Here is a 19266-nt window from a genome sequence, read left to right on the forward strand (position 1 = left end):
TTCAGATGACAACAGAGAGACCAGGGCAGTGGGCAAGGCAGAGCCCTGGGCACCTTACGCCACCACTCCTAGTAATCAAAATAAGTTCAATGTCGTAGGCCTGTCCTCTCCTGGGCCTTTATCTGCCTTCTGTCAGTCACCTGTTGACTCCTGTTACCTACAGTACCCCTCTGAACCAGGCTTTCTATTGGCCCAGGCTGGAAATGCCCTCAGGCCCCCAACCAGGTAGACTGAATTAATTCCTCCTCTGCCTGCCACTGGCCTACTCTGGGATTAAAGTCAACTTCCTATCTCCCGGTGCCAGCCAGCCCTGCCTTCATGTATGCACCTCTCCATCAGCTCTCTGCTTCTTAACTTTCTAAAGAAGCTTAGGCTGCTCATCTGGTTGAAGTTCAGCCTCATTCCTTTCTGAAACCCTTAGATCACTGCAAGCTAAAACTAAGACCAGGCCTTTCTCATTCACAGTGTGAAAAGTTTTGTTGCTGTTTGCCACGCATAAATGATGCACCCTACTGAGCAAAACTGGCTTCAGGCAAACAAACTGTTAAACCCCAAGGCAGCTGTTGATATTCTAATTACCTCCCCAAACACAGATCCCAGTTAGGTAGTACATATTTTGCATAGGCTCCAGTACAGACCCACAAATATTTTGTTAATGTACATTTGCATCTTGGTAATACACGTAGCTATTTTAATACCGTAACAGACGAATTCCCTCCATGAAAGGGCTGATACACTGAGCCCCAAAAAGGGACCGGCTGCACTGTAACTAACGAGAAAAGTGAATTTTATAAAACAAAAATCTAAACAGAGAAGAAAACTGTGCTTTTGGCTACGGGGTTCACCTGCCGCATACAAGCCAAGGATGCACAGAGACAGAGATTTAAAACACTTTCATCTCACAAGGAGGAAAGGAAATGTGCGCGATTTTCAGAAGCCCTCTAACTGTCACCCCAGGAACGGAGCTGAGTTTGAACGACCCTCCCTGCTAATCACAAAACTGGCGTTCCCTACACTACAAGCCTGCTTCTACTTCCCTCTGACTGCAAGCAGGGAGTCTTTGGAGACTATTTATGAATGGTACAGGGCACCCGGCAGTCTGGCCTTCATTAACTGTACCCCAAGGCCAGGAAGGAGGGATTAGTGGTACATCAGGAAGAGCATGGTTCTGAGAATGTCGTTATCCTACAGCCAAATTCTTGTCCATTTCTGTCTTCGCCAAACTTGTTCACAGAACCCTCAAAGTCTCTGACGTTTCATGCCAGTTTCAGGTCAATCGCCAAAGTAATGATTTAACACTATACCCTCTGACAAAATCTTCTCCTGTGGAGGCAGGGCTGGACCCAGGGCTGGAAGTGGACTCTCTGCAACTCAAGTTGGGACCACCCAGGCGGGGCAGGACAGGGGGACAAAGTAGGTATTTGACAGTGCTGAGTCATTACAAGCTGTTTCCTCTGATATGCGAGGCACCCCTGGGCGTCTGAGCATTAATATCCCCTGTCAGAAGGCAAATGAAATAGATGCACACAGTGCAAAACGATGCGACCCCCTTGCGGGCGAGAGACCTCGGTGGGGAATCAAGGTCTTAAGCACGGGTAGCAGGAACTGACAAACTCGCAGCTGTAACTTTATCCCAGACGCCGAAAGATGGCTATTGGGATACGGAGAGGGAATATTCCCCTTGCAGCCCAGTAACGTATCAGGGCCACACTCGGGCGCATTTTACTCCAAGCTGTTAAATCTCCCCCCCCCCCCCGCCCCGTAATTGGCGCATGGAGAAAGCGCCCGGAGAAAATGATGCATAATGGATTTGTTCTCGAGGCGGATGGAATGGAGAGCGGAGGACGCAGGATGCTCAACTGGCTTTTCTTCCCATGTGCAGGTCACCTGAAACCCGCGATGCCTGCCTCTCCAAGGGGGCTCCTGAACTCACCCTCCGGCTGCGCCTTCCCGGCGGGGAGGCGAACGGTTCCACGGCCACCTGCCCGCCGCCTCTCCTCCCCGGGCCCCCCAGGCCCCCGCCGGCCGCGCGAGCAGCTGCCGGCATCCGCGGTCCCGCCGGCTCCCCGCTCGCTCGGCAGCCCGGGCCGGCAGCTCCCCCGGCGGCCGCCGCGGCACCACTCGCCAACCTCCGCGCCGGGCCGAGGTCATGCCCGCCTGCCCCCGGGCCCCGGGCGGCCCCCTGCCCGTGCCAGCCGGCCGCCCGAGCGCCGGGCCGGGGAGGGGGCCCCCACGGCGCAGTTGGCACGGGGACTCACCAGGTAGGCGCCCACCGTGCCCTGCGCCAGCATCAGGGCGCACTCGGACACCAGGAAGATCTTGATGTTGGAGAAGCAGGACACCTTCTTTTTCTTCTTCTTGTTCCTCTGCGCCTCGTCCCCCTGCAGCTCGCCGCTCCGGCCGCCGCCCGACGAGCCGCCCGGCTTCTTCCCCTGCATCCTTCCCCCGCCGCCGCCGCCGCCGCCGCTTTCCCGCTCGCCCCGGGTGTCGGGGCCGCTGCCGGGCGGGGGTGCGCGCGGCGAGGCTGCGTGCTGTCCCCGCCCCGGGCCCGCGGCGGCCGCCCCCGTCCTGCCGGGGCTGGAGAGGTGGAAGGCACAGCTCCTCGCAGCCACCGCCGCCGCGCGCGCTCGCCCCTTCCTCCTCCTCCACCACCTCCTCCTCCTCCTCCTCCTCCTCCGCCCTCCCCGCGCCGCCTCCTCCTCAGGCTCGGGCTGTGCCAATCACAGGGGCTCTGCGCGCCGCCCGCCGCCGCCTCGCCGCCCGCGGACGCCCGCCGCTGCCATCGCGCGCTTCCCTTCGCCTCCCCTGCGTCTGCCCGGAGGCCGGGCCGCCCCTCGCCGCCAGCGCGCCCTCGGGGAGGCGCGAGGGGGACCGGCTCCGGGCGCGCGCTCGGGGAGGGAGGGGGTGCCCAGGAGGGAGGAAGGCGGTGCCCCGCCCCTAGATGGCGCTGCCGGGCACGGGGCGCCGCCGCGGGCGCTGGGCGGTGCTGCGCGAGGAACTGGGGGCGCCTCGCTGGGGTGCGCGGGCGCCCCCGCGGGCCGGGGACCGAGTGCTGCGGCTTCGCGGCGCTAGACGGGAGGGGAGGGGTGGTTTCTAGGAAGAGGGCGAAGACCGAGTCACCCAGGAAGGGGTGGGCGCGCTCTCTCCCCCTCCGCCCGGGTATTTCTGGGGACAGATGTTGCGCCCGGGGTTTGGGGAGGTGCCAGAGGTCAGAGCTGCTGGCGGCTTCCGCAGCCCGCCGGCCCCTGCTCCGGCTCCCCCGGGCCGACCGCAAGGAAAGGAAGCTCTACTGGAGGGAAGTTAGAGTAATCCTTTGAGAACGCACAGACTATCAATCGCCCCCAGGCCGCGGTGTCTAGGTGGCTGCAAGGTCGCAGCGACCCCAGCAGAGGGCCTTGTCCATTCTCCATCTGCCTGGAGTCCATCCTCAGGAATGATGCAGCCTAAGAAGCTGAAGTCAGCGGGAAGCGATTAGCCACAGGCCTGCCTTGGTACCCACCCCTCCCTTAGTATTGTGGCCCGCGCTGCCTTTCGTGGTCTTGGCCCGAAAGCCCAAGCCCCGAGGCAGCCACTCTTTATAATCATTACCAGGAGTTTGGGCCACAAGGCAGCACCATTTGGATCTAGTGGTCCCGCGACTTTTGGAAGCTGAGAGAAACTGGAAAGGACTGGATCAGCACCGGGAAGCACTCAACAACTTCTGCCTGGGCCATTGTGGGGCTCAAACAATTATTTACGAAGCCTTTAGTTAATAATGGGTCAAAGAAAATGTGCCATTCTCCTAGGCTCCTGTGTACAGCGCAGGCTTAAATTTGAAACTGAAGAGCAATTACACAACCATAATGTTTACTTCCTCCCAAAGAACCTGAATGGGACTGGATGGTGGGGGTGCCATCTTGCCATGCCATTGAAATAAAAACGGCTTCATCCTCTGGTTCTAGACATGATCTCACCTAGACTTGGTGTCCTTTTCAGATGCTCTCCTCCCCTTGTCTTGGCTGTCTGCTATCTGAATTGGCTCCCCCAAACAGAGGTCTTTTGCCATTTTCCCCCAATTCCTGTCACCTGGGGCTGCACCATTTCCGAAGAATCTGTCACCTTCCTACGGCCTCTTTCCAAACCCTACCCCCCATGCTGCCTCACAGCTGACTTTTCTCCTGAGTCCTGCTTCTGAAGAGCTGGGGCCTCTCCCAGCTTCTCTCCACTGAGAAGACCTTTGATGAGCTAGCTCCCTTCCTGTCTCTGTGGCTTTATGCTGCAAAACTGAGATGTTTACTTGTCCCACTGCTGTTGAAACAGCAGAGTGCATTATAGTCTATAAGTGTCGTTTATATGCTTCGTAATGACAAGAGCTAATTTTTTAAGTGTATTCATTTTGAGAGGGGAGGGGAGGGGCAGAGAGAGAGAGAAAATCCCAAGCGGGCTCCGTGCACACAGCCCGAAATGTGACTCCAACTCACGAACCATGGGCTCATGCCCTGAGCCAAAATCAAGAGTCGGATGCTTAACTCGCAGAGTCACCCAGACGCCCCCAAGAGCTAATGTTTATTGTGTGCTTACTCTGGCCAGTCCCCATTCGAAGTGCTTCACCTGTGTTTACAACTGAATCCTCACAACTATCCTCTAAACTAGGTACTATTATTAGACCATTTAGCAGGTCAGAAAACAGGAGCCCAGAAAAGGTGACTCACCTTACCAATGTCACATAGCCAGTCAATGGCAGGACTAGCCTTTGAAGCAAGTCCAGGTTCTTGATGACTCCCTATCACCCAGTGGTGTGTCTCTTGGGGGCAAGGGAACATTTCTACTTTATAAATGGAGACTCAGAGATATATACTGACTAGCCCAGCATCACACAGCTCAAAGGAGACAGGACTTGAATCCAAATCCAGCTCTCTTCACTCTGTACCACACTGACTTATGTGTAGTTCAAGAGGGGCACAGACTTTATTCAGTTTTTTGTCATTTATTTTATATAAAAACTTAACCATCCTTAAAGAAATCAAATACTTTTTTTTCTTTTTTTTTAAATATTTTTATTTATTTCTAGGAGAGAGAGAGAGACAGCGTGAGCAGGGGAGGGTCAGAGAGAGAGGGAGATACAGACTCTGAAATAGGCTCCAGGCTCTGAGCTGGCAGTCAGCACAGAGCCCGACGCGGGGCTCGAACCCATGAACCGCGAGATCATGACCTAAGCGAAAGTCGGACGCTTAACCGACTAAGCCACCCAGGCGCCCCGAAATCAAATACTTTTTTAAAAAGTTTAGTATTTATTTTTGGGACAGAGAAAGACAGAACACGAGTGGGAGATGGGCAGAGAGAGAGGGAGACACAGAATCCGAAGCAGGCTCCAGCTCTGAGCTGTTAGCACAGAGCCCGATGCGGGGCTCAAACTCATGAGCTGTGAGATCATGACCTGAGCTGAAGTCGGATGCTTAACCAACTGAGCCACCCAGATGCCCCAAGAAATCAAACACTTTTGCTGACAGAGAGAGGACTCCAGATTAGGGTTGTAGCTTCTTCATATGATTAACGGTAAGCAGCCATGAAAAGAATGTTGTGGCTAAAGCCTTAAAGAGTGATCACAGTCAGAGGGAAGCAAATCAGGTGTCAGCCTCAACAACCATCAGTGGGAATCGAACACGTTTAATTTCCTTCCCTTGTTGCTCATCCTATATTTACCTGTAGATCGGGGCTCCAGGGTTGAGGAGGTGGGTTTATGAGCAGGTGCTCATGCTTGGCTTCTCTTCTATGCAGAGGGAGCTGCAAAGGAGCAGGACCATCTTCATATCTGCATAGCACATGACTGCTGAGTATGTTAATACCCTGTGTATCATCCAAATCTCCCAACAGGGAGCGCTGTTCTTATAAGCCCTATTTCGCTCATGAGTAAGAGCAGCAAGTGGCTTTTAGGAGCTTACGGCTACCGGCTACCGAGTGGTGGGAATTGAAAACTGCATTTTCCACCCCAAATTGGTGGGAGCACCCAGGAGGAGGGGGGAGCACCCAGAGGAGCTCCCACCCTCCCATGAACTGTTGCTTCCCCTTCTAACCAGCCTCCAAAATGGATCATTGGTCATCCTGTGGCAGGCAAGGCAAACAGCGCTTAAATCCCACCCAATTCCTCAACTGGACAACCTTAAATGTTCCCTTGGAGCAATGCCATAGCCACCACTTCCAGCCTGGACCCTTTTTCATCACATATTCCCCTTAGTGGTGGATGGTGAATTCAGGAACGGTAGACATTACAAAGGCCTAGAGGATCCTTGCGATTATTTTGGCCTCTCTACTACTTTTCTTGCCTCGGTTCTAAATCGAGCTTTCCTAAACTAGATGGAAATATTGCTAGCTAGGCCCGGGGTTCCAACACTCTTTACTTTGTTGGCTACTAGAGGTATTCCAAACAGTGACAAGCCGTGTCATCTGGAAATGTGATGTAGGAAAGGAAGCATGCTAAAAGTCGGTAACTTGGGAAGATAGACTGGCTTTCAATTCTAAAAATATGAATAAGCCGTATATAAACGCGTGGCGATTAGGATTTGGAGAGCCTTTCTCCCCCACTTTGGAAAGGACCATCAATTCATTTGTGTGGGAGAGAAGTGGGTTAACTTCATGGCCATGAGGGAGAAAAAAATGACAATATCTTTCACTGTTACTGGGCTGTGGCAACATTTCCCAGCAAGCAGCCTCAATGTAATTCAACACAATGAGAAACTGTTGTTCAAGTAATTCACATGAACCATCCTTTGCCAGCTTCAATTTTGTTCACAGGCAAATACAAAGTTGAAAAATAAATGCAAAGAATGATGTCTGATTGTCACTGGGATGGAAAATAAGTGCTTATATTCTCACCCTATGGATGGATTTTTTTTTCCATTTTCTGAAAATACAACAATCGTGTATTGTGTCCAACCAAGGATAGAATTGAGGCTAGGCCAACTTCTTTGGCTTGAAACTAATATTTGGGCTCAGTTGAAGCTTCTTTTCTCTTTCTCAGAGTTTTTCTCTCCCCACCCCCACTTTCCAATTAGGCTGATCCATATGCCTTTCTATCGTATAGCCTGTGTTTGCCGCTTACTATATTCAGAGCTCTGTATTTTCAATTATGTCTCTCAATTTGAATAGATCAGCAAAGAAGTGAAAAGGATAAACATCAGTGTAGATGCAATTTTAAAAATGTGAAACCCAAATCCAACTGGAGACAAGGAAGAAAGGCAAAAAGAAAGAACATCCACAGAAATTGGACAACCATTAGGGGAAACTTGGGATTTAGAAATGTGTTTCATTTGTGGAAGATGAGCCTTGAGATAAAAAACAATACAAATGATAAACATTTACCAATATTGATGTATTCGGGGAATTCATCGTTGGCTGCCTTCAATTGATTTGTGGGTACGTAGAAAGTGTTTATCCAAATAGACTTAGTTTCTTAAGAGCAGAGTGTTTTGCTTTAAAAATAGAGGATCATTTGTCCTGCTCAGTGTCTAATAGGCCTCCTGCCCAGAAGCTTAATATTTATGACCAGTACAGGAAAATGACCCAGAAGGTGTCAAGGTTTATAGAAAACTTCCTTCCAGGGATTCTCCCCAGGGATCTGCCCCTCCATCCCTAAGACATCAAGGCTTGTCCTCATGAGTGTCTTTCCCCGACACAACGCCTCTTCTGTCTCAAGGGCAAGTGTCCAGGTTTTCCTCCCAGTCTCAAAAATGCACTCAAACCCTTGTGTTTTAAGGGTGGGTACTCATGGTAAATGTGAGCAAATGAAATGAACAAATGACATGTGCCAGCATCTGTCAAAGAGCTGTGAGGTTTCCAGGTTAATAACAAGCTAAGAGTCCTGTGCGTCCTGAGGCCAGCAGAAAGTGGCCGCAGCTGTCTGCCTTCCTGAGGGGCGGTGGGCTCTAGCCCTGGGTACCCCAGGTGGTCACAGAGCACTGCGGCCCATTATCCCTCTGGCTGATGGAAGAAAGGGTGTAGGAGAAGACCAGGAAAAAGGGGCACCTGAGTGGCTCAGTCAGTTGAGTGTCCAACTTCAGCTCAGGTCATGATCACACAGTTCACAAGTTCAAGCCTAACATCAGGCTCACAGCTGTCAGCACAGAGCCCACTTTGGATCTTCTGTCTCCTTCTCTCTGCCCCTCCCAAGCTTGCACATTCTCAAAAATACATAAAACATTTTTTTAAAATGCCACAGGTGTAGGATGCCACTAAAACCTAAATCAAGAGTATTAGTAATAGAGAAAGCATAAGCAGATGAGGGAAAGGAACACCTCAGCTCGGATTAGGGTCCTCCCCCAAACCCCACTTCCTTCCTCCAAACCCTGTCCAGCTCCTCCCCTTCGGAACAGCAAACAAAAAGGATTGAGGATGCAAAACAATCGAGCAAGAAGGCCATCCTACCTCTGATTGCTTGTTCTGGGCTGAGTTGGGTTGCCCCCAAATTCAAAAGTTGAAGTCCCCAGCACCTCGAAATATAACAATATTTGGAGGTGGGGACTTTAAACAGGTGATTAAGGTAAAATGAGATCTTTAGGGTGGGCCCTCATCCACAACCAGCATCCTTATAGAAAGAGGAGATGAGGACACAGGAAGCTCAAGAAGGATGACCACGTGAGAACCCAGGGAACAGAGGGCGTCTGCAAGTCAATAGGAGAAGCCTCAGACGACACCAAGCCTGCCGACACCTTGATGTCAGACTTGTAGTGGCCAGAATTGTGAAAAAAACAAATTTCTGGTGAAACCACCCAGTCTGTGATGTTTTGTTAGGGCAGCTGGAGCAAGCTACTCCACTAACTTACTCTTCCCCCAGCCCTTCATACATACACCATGATCTGGCCATAATTAAGTAATTGAAGTCCCTTGATATCACCATGCTTTTTTCTCCAAATATTTGCACCCGCTATTCCCTCTGCCAGGAATGCCCTTTCCTCCCCTTTCTTCAGCTGGTTTGCAACTACCAGTACCTTAAGATCCAGCTAAAATATCACCTCCTCCAGGAAGCCTTTAAAGAATACCCTCTTATTCTTTCCCTCCCAGCTTCCCCACTGCCTCCCCACCACCTACATCCCCTTACCACCTATGTCATCCCACTGGTTGGGCACATTGTGGAGGGCACTCTCTGCCCTTCTTCCTGATTAGCCTCTGATCAATGTCTTCCATCTCTGTATTTCGGCCCCTGGAGGTGCTGGGCCCAGAAGGGTCAGTAACTACTGGGCAGAAAACAAATTAGGACACAGGAAGCGACTCTTCCCTGCCTGAGCTGCCCAGCAGCTGTGGGACAGAACGAAATGGCAGGAGGAGCCCATAGGCACTGGGAGGCAAAGAGACAGGGGACATGACAGTGACAATAGCTGTAAAACCACACCTAGCGAGGCAGGAAGTGAGAGTCTTTCTGGGCTGCCTTCAGGAAATGCAAGCAGCAGGAACTGCCCAGAGCCTCTGCACTCAAAGTGTGGTCTGAGGCCAGGCAGCACCCGTGACACCTGGGAGCTTGCTAGAAATACAGAGACCACGACCCAGATGTTCTGAACCAGAGTTTAAATTTAACAAGATCCCCAAGCAGTTCATATGCATGTTAAGATTGGAGAAGAAGAGGGGCGCCTGGGTGGCTCAGTTGGTTAAGCGTCTGACTTCGGCTGATCTCGTGGTTCATGGGTTCCAGCCCCGCGTCGGGCTCTGTGCTGACAGCTCAGAGCCTGGAGCCTGCTTCAGATTCTGTGTCTCCCTCTCTCTCTGCTCTTATCCCACTAGTGCTCTGTCTCTCTCTGTCTCTCAAATAAATAAGAAGTTTAAAAAAATTTTTTTAGAAAGAAAAAAAAAGATTTGAGAAGAGAAACGGTCTAGGATGCAAGCAAAGGTGGCTTGGAGTTAGGTGACTTCCGGCAGCATTTTAACTTTTCTGTGTCTTCCCCGCTTCCTTGTATTTGGGGCTTTAGAAGGGAGGACTACAATGAAGAGCTGGCTCCAAGGAAGACACTGGCTATCGCCCTTCTCCCGGAAGCATCGTACCACGGAGTCCCACAGAGCATGGGTGACTGATGAGGCCAGGGCTTCAAGAGAGGGGGCCACTTGTGGTTCCATTTTGTGTCTGATTGTTGTTGCAGCAACACCACTGAACCTTAGAACACAAGCCAGGACTTCAGGGTCCTGAAGGCCGCCTGTACTTCCCTTTCCAAGCTCTGCTTAAAATACCCATGAAAATCGAAAAGGTCTGCCAGGACTTAATCTGGCTGAAACCCCAGGATCCCGAATATAGATTGTCCAGTTTCAAATGGGATGACCAAGGAAGACTGCCTCCTTCCTCTATGAGGAGAAAGGACAGGAGGGCTCTGCATTGGGGACCTGGGCTGACTCCCCAGTCAGAAAGCCTGATGGTCACCTTTTGGCTGCCCGAGGTCACTGAGCTCAGTGCTCTCATCTTGCTAAATCTATGCAGCTGTAAATCCCAGAAAAGCACAATGGGCTTCGGTGAAAGGGGTGGGTCTTGCAGAGGATGTCCCAGAATATAACGTATATAGTAATATAGAGAGTGGGTAATAGAGTAATACAGGTGGGGTGGGGATGGGAAAAAAAATTTGATTATCTAATGCCATGTTACAAGCCACAATATTCATGGATTAATGGCTTAAGCAACAGTATTCATGGATTCATTTTGCTCCTGAATTTACAATCTGGACAGGGCTTGGTTGGGAGAACTGGACTCTGCTATCAGTCTGGGCAGCTGCAGGGCTGAGGGCTGGAATCATTGCAGGTCTTACTCATTCACATGCCTGTGTCCGGGGCTAGAAAGGTTCAAACAGCTGGGGCCTGGAACATCTGTGCCTTCCTGGGTCCATCTGTTTGTGGTCTTTCTTCATGATCTCTCCAGAATGGCAGCCTTGGGGGTGCCATACCATGGGACTCTTACGATGTAGCCTTCAGTTACACAGCATCATTTCCACCACGTTCTGTTGATGGAGGCAGCCGCAAATCTCCATCTAGACTCAGGGGAAGAGATCACAGAAGTCATCTCTCGATGAAAGTGAGTCAGAGCCCCATTGTTAGAAGAAGCTACAAGATGGGATAAATATTGCTGTGGCCAGTCTTGAAAACACACTGCCATGTACATTGAGAGCGCTGCCTCTTGGGAATCAAAGCCCTTCATGCACTATTTCAGGCCACAAAAAGACTATGAAATGTTTCAAGTTATCTCATAATTAATTCACCTCCCATTTACAAAGGAATAGTCAGGGAAGCAGGGGAAATTTCTGCCTTGATCTAACAATTCACATTGCTAGCTAGGCACTGGAAATTAGGGCAGAGGGTATACACCATAACTTCCTCTCCAATGTAATATTTAAGAGGAAGATTCTAGCAGATCCAGAGTACAACCAACTTGGCATAGATATTCCTTCCTTCAAGAAGCAATGAGTCTGCATGCATTGGAAGGTGGGATAAAGATACATAGAATCTATGAAAAATATTCCGTAACATAAAACAGACTCCCCAGAACAAAGAGGCAAAGAAAAATCTGCTTGTTACCAAAAAAAAAAAAAAATTGGCTAGATAAGACAAGAAAGAATTTAATCCCACTGTTTTGTGTTTTTGAAAAATACTAAACAGATGTACTATATGAAATAATAAAGCATTAGATGACAAATATGATGCTTGAGATTCCAACTGAATTTGAAGAGGAAGCTGAAAGATAAGAATAGGACTCTGGTAAGCTAAAAATCAAATTGTGGCATTGAAATCTGATCTTGAGGCAGTAAAGATCAGAATCAAAATTGCAGAAAACACAATAATTGATACAGGAAACAAGCTGAGTAAGTTTACTATCATCGTAGAGAAGAGAAACAAAGATAGAAATGATGATAGAAAAGATGAATGATTTGGCAGATCACAAATAAAGACTTACTACATGGATAAGAAGGACCCCTTTCCCCCACAGAAAGATATAACCAAAACAAACGATGTTGCTACAACATTGAAGACAAACAATGGAAGAAAACTTTTCAAGCTGAAAAAAAAGAATGGAATGTACAATTTAAAATGGTGCACCATCTCCAGGCAAAATTAATAAAGAAAGATTCACAGTTAGACATAATATAGCAAATTTGTTTAAATATGAAGGATCTTTTTAAATTCTGTGAACATCCAGACAAAACATTAAAAGTTACTTATCATCAAATGAAAACAGTCTAAATCAACTGTGCATCACAAGACTGGATGCCAAATGATAATGGAACAAAGTCTAAATGGTACTGAGAGAAAATGCACTTGACTCAAGCTGAAATGTTGTTAATTTGCAAAAAAAAAAAACAAAAAACAAAAAACAAAAGACATTCTTAGATATTCTAATCAGGGCTAAAAGAGATACCGCCCCCCCCCCACTTTTCTTAAAAAATTTACCTAAAGATATTTTCAAATGGAACAACATATTAATTAAAGACTAAAACTCAAGAATAGCAGAAGTGGGTTCAAAAACACTGTGACAGACCCAGCTAAACATACAGAATTAAGTAAAAAAAAAAAAATGCTATAAATAAAATAGAAGTACAAATGGAAAGTTTTTGTTGTTGCTTCTTGAAATAGAATAATTAAAAATAAGACCAATAATAAATAGGTCCATAATTCCAAATGATATTGGCAAAGATGGGGGAAAAGAGTATGTGGGGAAGTAGAAGGGTACCCCATTCCCTTATCTCATAGGAGAAGGTATCAAAAGTTATGAATTATGCTCATGAATTTGATAGAGAAGTTATGCATTCAAGCATGATTTTGAAAAACCTAATTCGAATAATTCAAGAGAATATATGCTTGTAAAAATTGGGAAAATGAAAAACAAGAACAATTATAATATTGGGAAGAAAACAGTATAACATTATGGTCAAAATCGTGGGCTTTTGGTTTAGGGAAATTTGTTTTTTGAAAGTGGTTCTGGTACTGACTCACTTTGGCCTGGAAAAGGCAGAGACTCTTTTCCTGTCTGTAAAAGTAGAATAACATGGGGGAGTTGTGGGGATTAAAGAGAATCTTTATTGAAATAACTTAGTCCAATGTCAATAAACAAGTTGTTGTTGTAAATTGTTGTGGCCATCATTATATCTTTTCATTATCATTTACAGTAAAAGACTGAAAATACTTGGGTCTCCCCAAGCTTCCCCAGGAAGCTCTCCTGGCTCTGTTTTGTGAACTCACTCCTCAATTGTGTTTGCTTTTTGAAAACTCTTTGATTTGGATGCTGTTCTAGATTTCTGACTAATTCCACAGACTTGAGTTTATTTTTATTTTTTTTAACTTTTTATTTATTTCTGAGAGAGAGAGAGAGAGAGACAGCATAAACAGGGGAGGGTCAGAGAGAGAGGGAGACACAGAATCTGAAGCAGGCTCCAGGCTCTGAGCCATCTATCAGCACAGACTCAGCCATGACCAAGTTTGAGCTTTCCCTTGTTTTCATGGCTGTAGTTGTTCCTTCTATCAGTGTTGGGGCTTAGTACCCCTGAACCCTGCCTGGGCAAACCCTCAGATATCCCAAATAATTATCCAGGATAAGAAAATGGGACAGTTATAATACTAAATGTAAATGATTCATCCTCCTACATCAAAATGTTAAAACATCAGGATTGGGCAAAGAAAATCCAACTGTGATCTACTCTTGAGAAATGTATCCAAAACAAAAATACAAAATGATACATACAGATTAAAAATAAAAAATGAATAAAGACTTACTCGAAAAATATAAACAAAGAAAGAAATAAGGATATTAATATTAAATTCATACAAGACTAGATATAGAGCTAAAAATATTAAATGAGTCAGTGTGCAAAAAATGTGCAGTCTTCACTAAAGATACAAAAGGCATATATATTTTATACATCAACTACATAAAGCAAAGATGTATAAGAAGAAATGGATAGAAACAATTCTTTTATGCAAGTCTTTTATAGAATTACTAGTCTTTGGAAAAACAAGTAGCCAAAACATATACCTTTCAAACAATCTGTACTATGTATAATTAAAATGTATTTAAAATAAGGAAAACAGAAGAAAAGATTTTCTAAAGATAAGCATAGAAAAAATGATCAAATTATTAAAATAGAAACAGTAAAGTTTATGCACAAATCCAAGAACTGTTTTTTAACACACTCAAGAATATATGAAAAGTAGAGGGAAAAAACAAAACTTTAAAGTAAAAACAAAATGTAAAGATAACAGAGGAAATTTTTAGCAAATCAAAAAGTATTATTCAAAAGCAATGTGTTAGTAAATTTGGAAAACGGAAATAAATAGATATTTTAATGGAAAACTTGACCTGACCCTAAAATAATTACCTCTAAAGATATCCTGTTGCATTAGATTTCACCAGAGATAACTTGCAGACTTTTAGGATAGATAATTTCATGTCATATGATTTTTCCAGATATAAAAACAAAAGCTAGAAAGATAAAGAATCACTGTGTGAAGTTAATGTAACACTGATATAAAACTGGCAAAGAAAGGGGCACCTGGGTGGCTCAGTTGGTCAAGCATCCGACTTCCACTCAGGTCATGATCTTGCCATTCCCAAGTTTGATCCCCACAACAGGGTCTATGCTGACAGCTCAGAGTCTGAAGCCTACTTCAGATTTGGTGTCTCCTTCACTCTCTGACCCTCCCCCACTCATCTTCTGTCTTTCTCTGTCTCTCAAAAACAAATAAATGCTTAAAAAAAAAAAAGAAAATTATCCGTGCTGGTAGAGGTTTGATGGAAATGCTCACTAGGGAAGTGCTGGCAAATGTGTGAATTTGTAATATCTGTGGAAAGCGGTTTGATCATGCCTATTAGGGTACTCAAATTGTTCACTTCCATTGGTTCAATAATTCTCTTCTAATGAATCTGCCTGAAGAAAATAATCAGAGACACAAGTAAAAATACAAGTACGATGCTTTATTGTTTGTTGCTTAATATGTATTGAATAATTATTTACAATACTGAAAAATTGGGAAGGATGTATATGTTCATTAATAAGGAACTGACAATTACATTTCCATTTACATCATCAATAAAAGACAGTATTCAACCATTTTTATTTGTTATTTTTTGAAGTAGACTCCACACTCAATATGGGACTTGAACTCACAACCCTGAGATCAAAAGTCATATGTTTTACCAATGGAGCCAGCCAGGTGTCCCAAGTAGTTACCCATTTTTTAAATGTTTACTTATTAATTTTTGTTTATTTATTTTGAGAGAAAGAGACAGAGAGGAAGAGCTCAACTGAGCAGCAGAGTGGGGCAGACAGAGAGGAGAGAGAGAATCCCAAGCAGGCTTTCTGCCATCAGCCCAGAGCCTGACTCGGGGCTAGATCTCACACAGACCATGAGATCACAACCTGAGCTGAATCCAAAGGTCGGATGCCTAACTGACTGAGCCACCCAGGTGCCCTGGTTGTCACCCATTTTTTTAAACTATGTCTTATAAGACATTATAAGAAAGCAGAAATGCTCTTAGTAAACTAATGAATTAAAAAAAAAATGAGGATTCCAGATTGGAAGTGTGGTATGGTCCAATTTTTGTTATACATACACATATATACATACAGCTTGTTTAGGACCATGGAGCCTGGAGTCCGAGTCAACCTGAATTTGAATCACCTAAATTTGAAGTTACTACCTACTAATTTATGACCATGAATAATTACTTAACCTTCCTAAACGTCAATTTACCTATATTTCAAACGGGAATAAAATTAGGACCTGCCCCAGCACGTTGCTGTGAGTATTGGAAGAGGTATGTAATGTCCGGCATCTGGCACGGAGCCTGGCTCACTTATAGCACGTTTGATGTTCATGTACATTTCCAAGTTACCATTAAAAAAATAATATGCATTAGGATTGCAATTAAAAAAATTTATACATACTCCATAATTTCTGTACCCAAATTGTCTTGTTAAATGGGAAGCCTTCAGCAAACTGACATTTCTCATGTGCCCTGCTCCAGCTCAATGGTGTAAAATGAAACTCAGGCTGCTGTCAAATTCATCCTGCTAAGGTTATTTTGAATAGGAGATTTGATAGGTGTCCCTTTGTATTCTCTTACTTTCTCTTATCTCTTTAAGCAAGTGTTCTCCCTTTTCCTCTTCCAGATCTTTCTCCCTAAGTGTAAAGGTAACAGGGTTATCTTTGGCACAACTCCAAAGGTAATGGTGCCTCCCATCCCCCACCCAACTGGTGAATGGAAGCTAAACCTGTAGTAGCCAGGGCAAACCCTGGTGGAATTCCAGATCCCTTAAACAAAGGAATCAGGAACTCTAAGGTTACCAGTCATGGAAGACACTCATTAAAAATGTAAGAAAACAGGGACTTCTAGAGGGGAATGTATTAACCAAGCTGAGACAGCGCAAAGATGCTACTGTCCTTTTAACGTCATCCCTGAGAATATCGAGAGATCACATCTTTCTTCTTTCATAGTCCCATAGTCAAATATGTTGGAAGTCAATGACTAAAGTCTGTAGGGGCAGATATAGAGCTGGTGGTAGAGGACACGTGGACAAAAGGGAAAATGCTGAATCCCAAAGAGAGAAAACTCTTCAGATTCAATGAAGCCAAGACTTTCTCAGAATTGAGGAAAACCAACATGTAGCCACGCGGAACAATTTTTCCTCAGGGGCAAGAAACACTTAGGTACATTGCCCAGGGGTTGAGAGAATTCATTTCTGATGAAACTGAAAATCCGTGACCACAATGACTACAATGAGGTGGTGGGAGAAAGACCAGTTGCTCAGAGTCCTTGAATGTCAGTGTGATGTGAAGACAAACACAAAAGCCAATATCATGGGTAGAACTATAAAAGAAAGAAGGTTCAAGCTGAGGTCAGGTATTGCATAATATATTAGAAAGTCTTAGAGGTCAATAAAACTTCATGCTAGAAGGTGAGTAAAGTACAGAGACTTAATTATGTTAATAACAGGGAAAAAATCAATGTGAACACATGATGTTAAAAAGCAATCATTTTTCTTCTCGCTAGAAGTATGCAAACAGCAGCATCATTCTCTTCACTGCCTATTCTCTCATCAAGCCCTCAACGCCCAGATTTGGATCTCTGATTCTTTGCTGTTTAGCATGTCTGGGGTCCACGCATGTGCACGCCCTGCCCAGATACGCACAGACTGGAATCGTCCTGGAATACCTTATGGTTGCCAAAAAGCAGAGATGCTTTTAAAGATGCTGAACAATACTGAAAGAACAAAAGAGGTAGCTTAGAGGTTCCCCCACCAGCCAAATTGGACTTTGAGCATCAGAATGGATATAATAATCGTGGTTAATTGAAATATGTTGAGTTTGTGAAAGGCCATAATTTCATAATGATATTAAAGAGAAAAGTTCATATAAAGTACACTAAAGGTAATTAGGATGAGCAGAGAAGTTAGCTATAAAGGGACTTGTTTAATTTTTTTATTAATTTTAATGAGGAGGTTAACATGGATTGGTATTTTATTTCTTCTGTTAATGGTTTGATTTTAAAACGGAGACATGAAACTGATGCCTATTCAAGTGATTACAGGAGGAAAAACACAGGGAACCGAGTTAGCCAAATCACCCCCGGAAAATATACCCAGCCAAGAGTAGGGACTTACTGGCACCAGTGCTCACACACAAGAACTCAACAGAAACGAGGCTCAAAACTGTATTCCAAGATGACAAATAGGCCGAATACCTTATAAAGGAGCCCTCGTTGCATAACTTTGTTCATCCGCTCCTGAGAGATGAAACCATACACTGGTCTGACATCCATACATTTTAAATAATGCCAATAGACCAAGTTATCACAATGACCCAGTTATCACAATGTAGGGCAATGGGCTATGTCATCCCCACCAAGACTTCAACTTTTCTTTTCTTTTCTCTTCTCTTCTCTTCTTTTCTTCTCTCTTCTCTTCTCTCCTCTCCTCTCCTCTCCTCTCCTCTCCTCTCCTCTCCTCTCCTCTCCTCTCCTCTCCTCTCCTCTCCTCTTCTCCCCTCCCCTCTCCTCCCCTCCCCTTCTCTTTCCTTCCCTTCCCTTCCCTTTCTTTTATATTTCAGAGAGAGAGAGAGAGAGAACATGTGTGCAAGCAGGAGACGAGAGGGGTGGAGGGAAAGAAAGAGAGAATCTCAAGCAGTCTCCACACTCAGCATGGAGCCCAACACGGTTCAATTCCATGGCCCTGGGATCATGACCTGAGCCAAAATCAGAGCTGGACACTCAACTAAATAAAGCCACCCAGGCATCCCAAGATTTCAACACTTGATGGGGGAAATTCCAGGTTACTAAAAGCAATAATCCATTGGAAAAGCTTGGACCTACATTTTTTCTTAATTGATACAGAAAGAAAAGATTATCTTAAAAAGAAAGTTTCAGCCTGCTGTCCTGGCTTGGGTTTGAAAAGCACTGGGAGAAATAACCTGGGTTTGTGCCATAACCAGTAATCAATTGATCAACCAGATCCTGCAACCTTGGCTCTCTGAATTGATACTCATTTGCTCTTTGGTCTGGTAAGAATACTTTTCCTTCAGGAAGGTTTGTAATTAAGTACCACTGTAATTTTAGGAAGTATAGAAGTGACATTAAAGTAATAAAGAAATTGGGAAAGAAACAAGATGTTGACATTTTAGGTACAAGTTTAGGTATAAGTAATGGGGTTTTTTTGTAATCATTGTATTTGTGCATGTTTTATTTGTTGTTTGAAGTGTTTGAAATGCTCAAAAAAAGTCAACTAAAACAGAGTGAAAAAAAGTATTGTATTATTTTTTCTAATATTTATTTATTTTTGAGAGAGCCCAAGGGATGTAGGGACAGAGAGAGGGGGACAGAGAATCTGAAGCAGGCTCTGAGCTGACAGACTGACAGCAGCAAGACTGGCGTGGGGCTGAAACTCATGAACCAAAAGATCATGCCCTGAGCTGAAGTCACACACTCAACAGACTGAGCCCCAGGTGCCCCCCCCAAAAAAATGTATTTAAAAAAATAACACATCAAGGATTTTTAGGAACATTTCAAGGTTAGTTTCCATTGCATTTTGGGGAGCAGAAGACAGATTATAATGAGTTGAGGAGTAAATAGAAAAGGGCCGGGACTCTGGGAAGATGAGTGAGGTGAACACTCGCCTTGGGAGCAAAATCTAAGCGGGTGCTAAAAAACAAAATAATCAAGATTACTAATATTTTAAGGCAGTGTTTTTAAAATATCAAAGTTAATGCAAAGAAAAAAAAGGTCTATGATAAGCAAAATACCAGCACGTTTTAAGTACTGACAGGGTGGCAATTAAG

At 45.2% G+C, this 19266-nt stretch overlaps 1 protein-coding gene across 1 annotated transcript in view; it reads right to left on the bottom strand.

Annotated features, from left to right (window-relative positions):
- LOC120240904 (solute carrier organic anion transporter family member 3A1-like) overlaps window positions 1–2624 on the bottom strand; it is a 65894-nt gene extending 63270 nt beyond the window's left edge. The window contains exon 1 of the mRNA XM_039245777.1: window positions 2259–2624. Within this exon, the coding sequence (XP_039101708.1) occupies window positions 2259–2438 (180 nt within the window). The 5' untranslated portion in view covers window positions 2439–2624. The remainder of the gene's footprint in view (window positions 1–2258) is intronic.
- Window positions 2625–19266: the final 16642 nt, after the last annotated feature.

Source organism: Hyaena hyaena, unplaced genomic scaffold (assembly GCF_003009895.1).
Source record: "Hyaena hyaena isolate Hyena2069 unplaced genomic scaffold, ASM300989v1 scaffold_266, whole genome shotgun sequence".
NCBI classification, from domain to species: domain Eukaryota; kingdom Metazoa; phylum Chordata; class Mammalia; order Carnivora; family Hyaenidae; genus Hyaena; species Hyaena hyaena.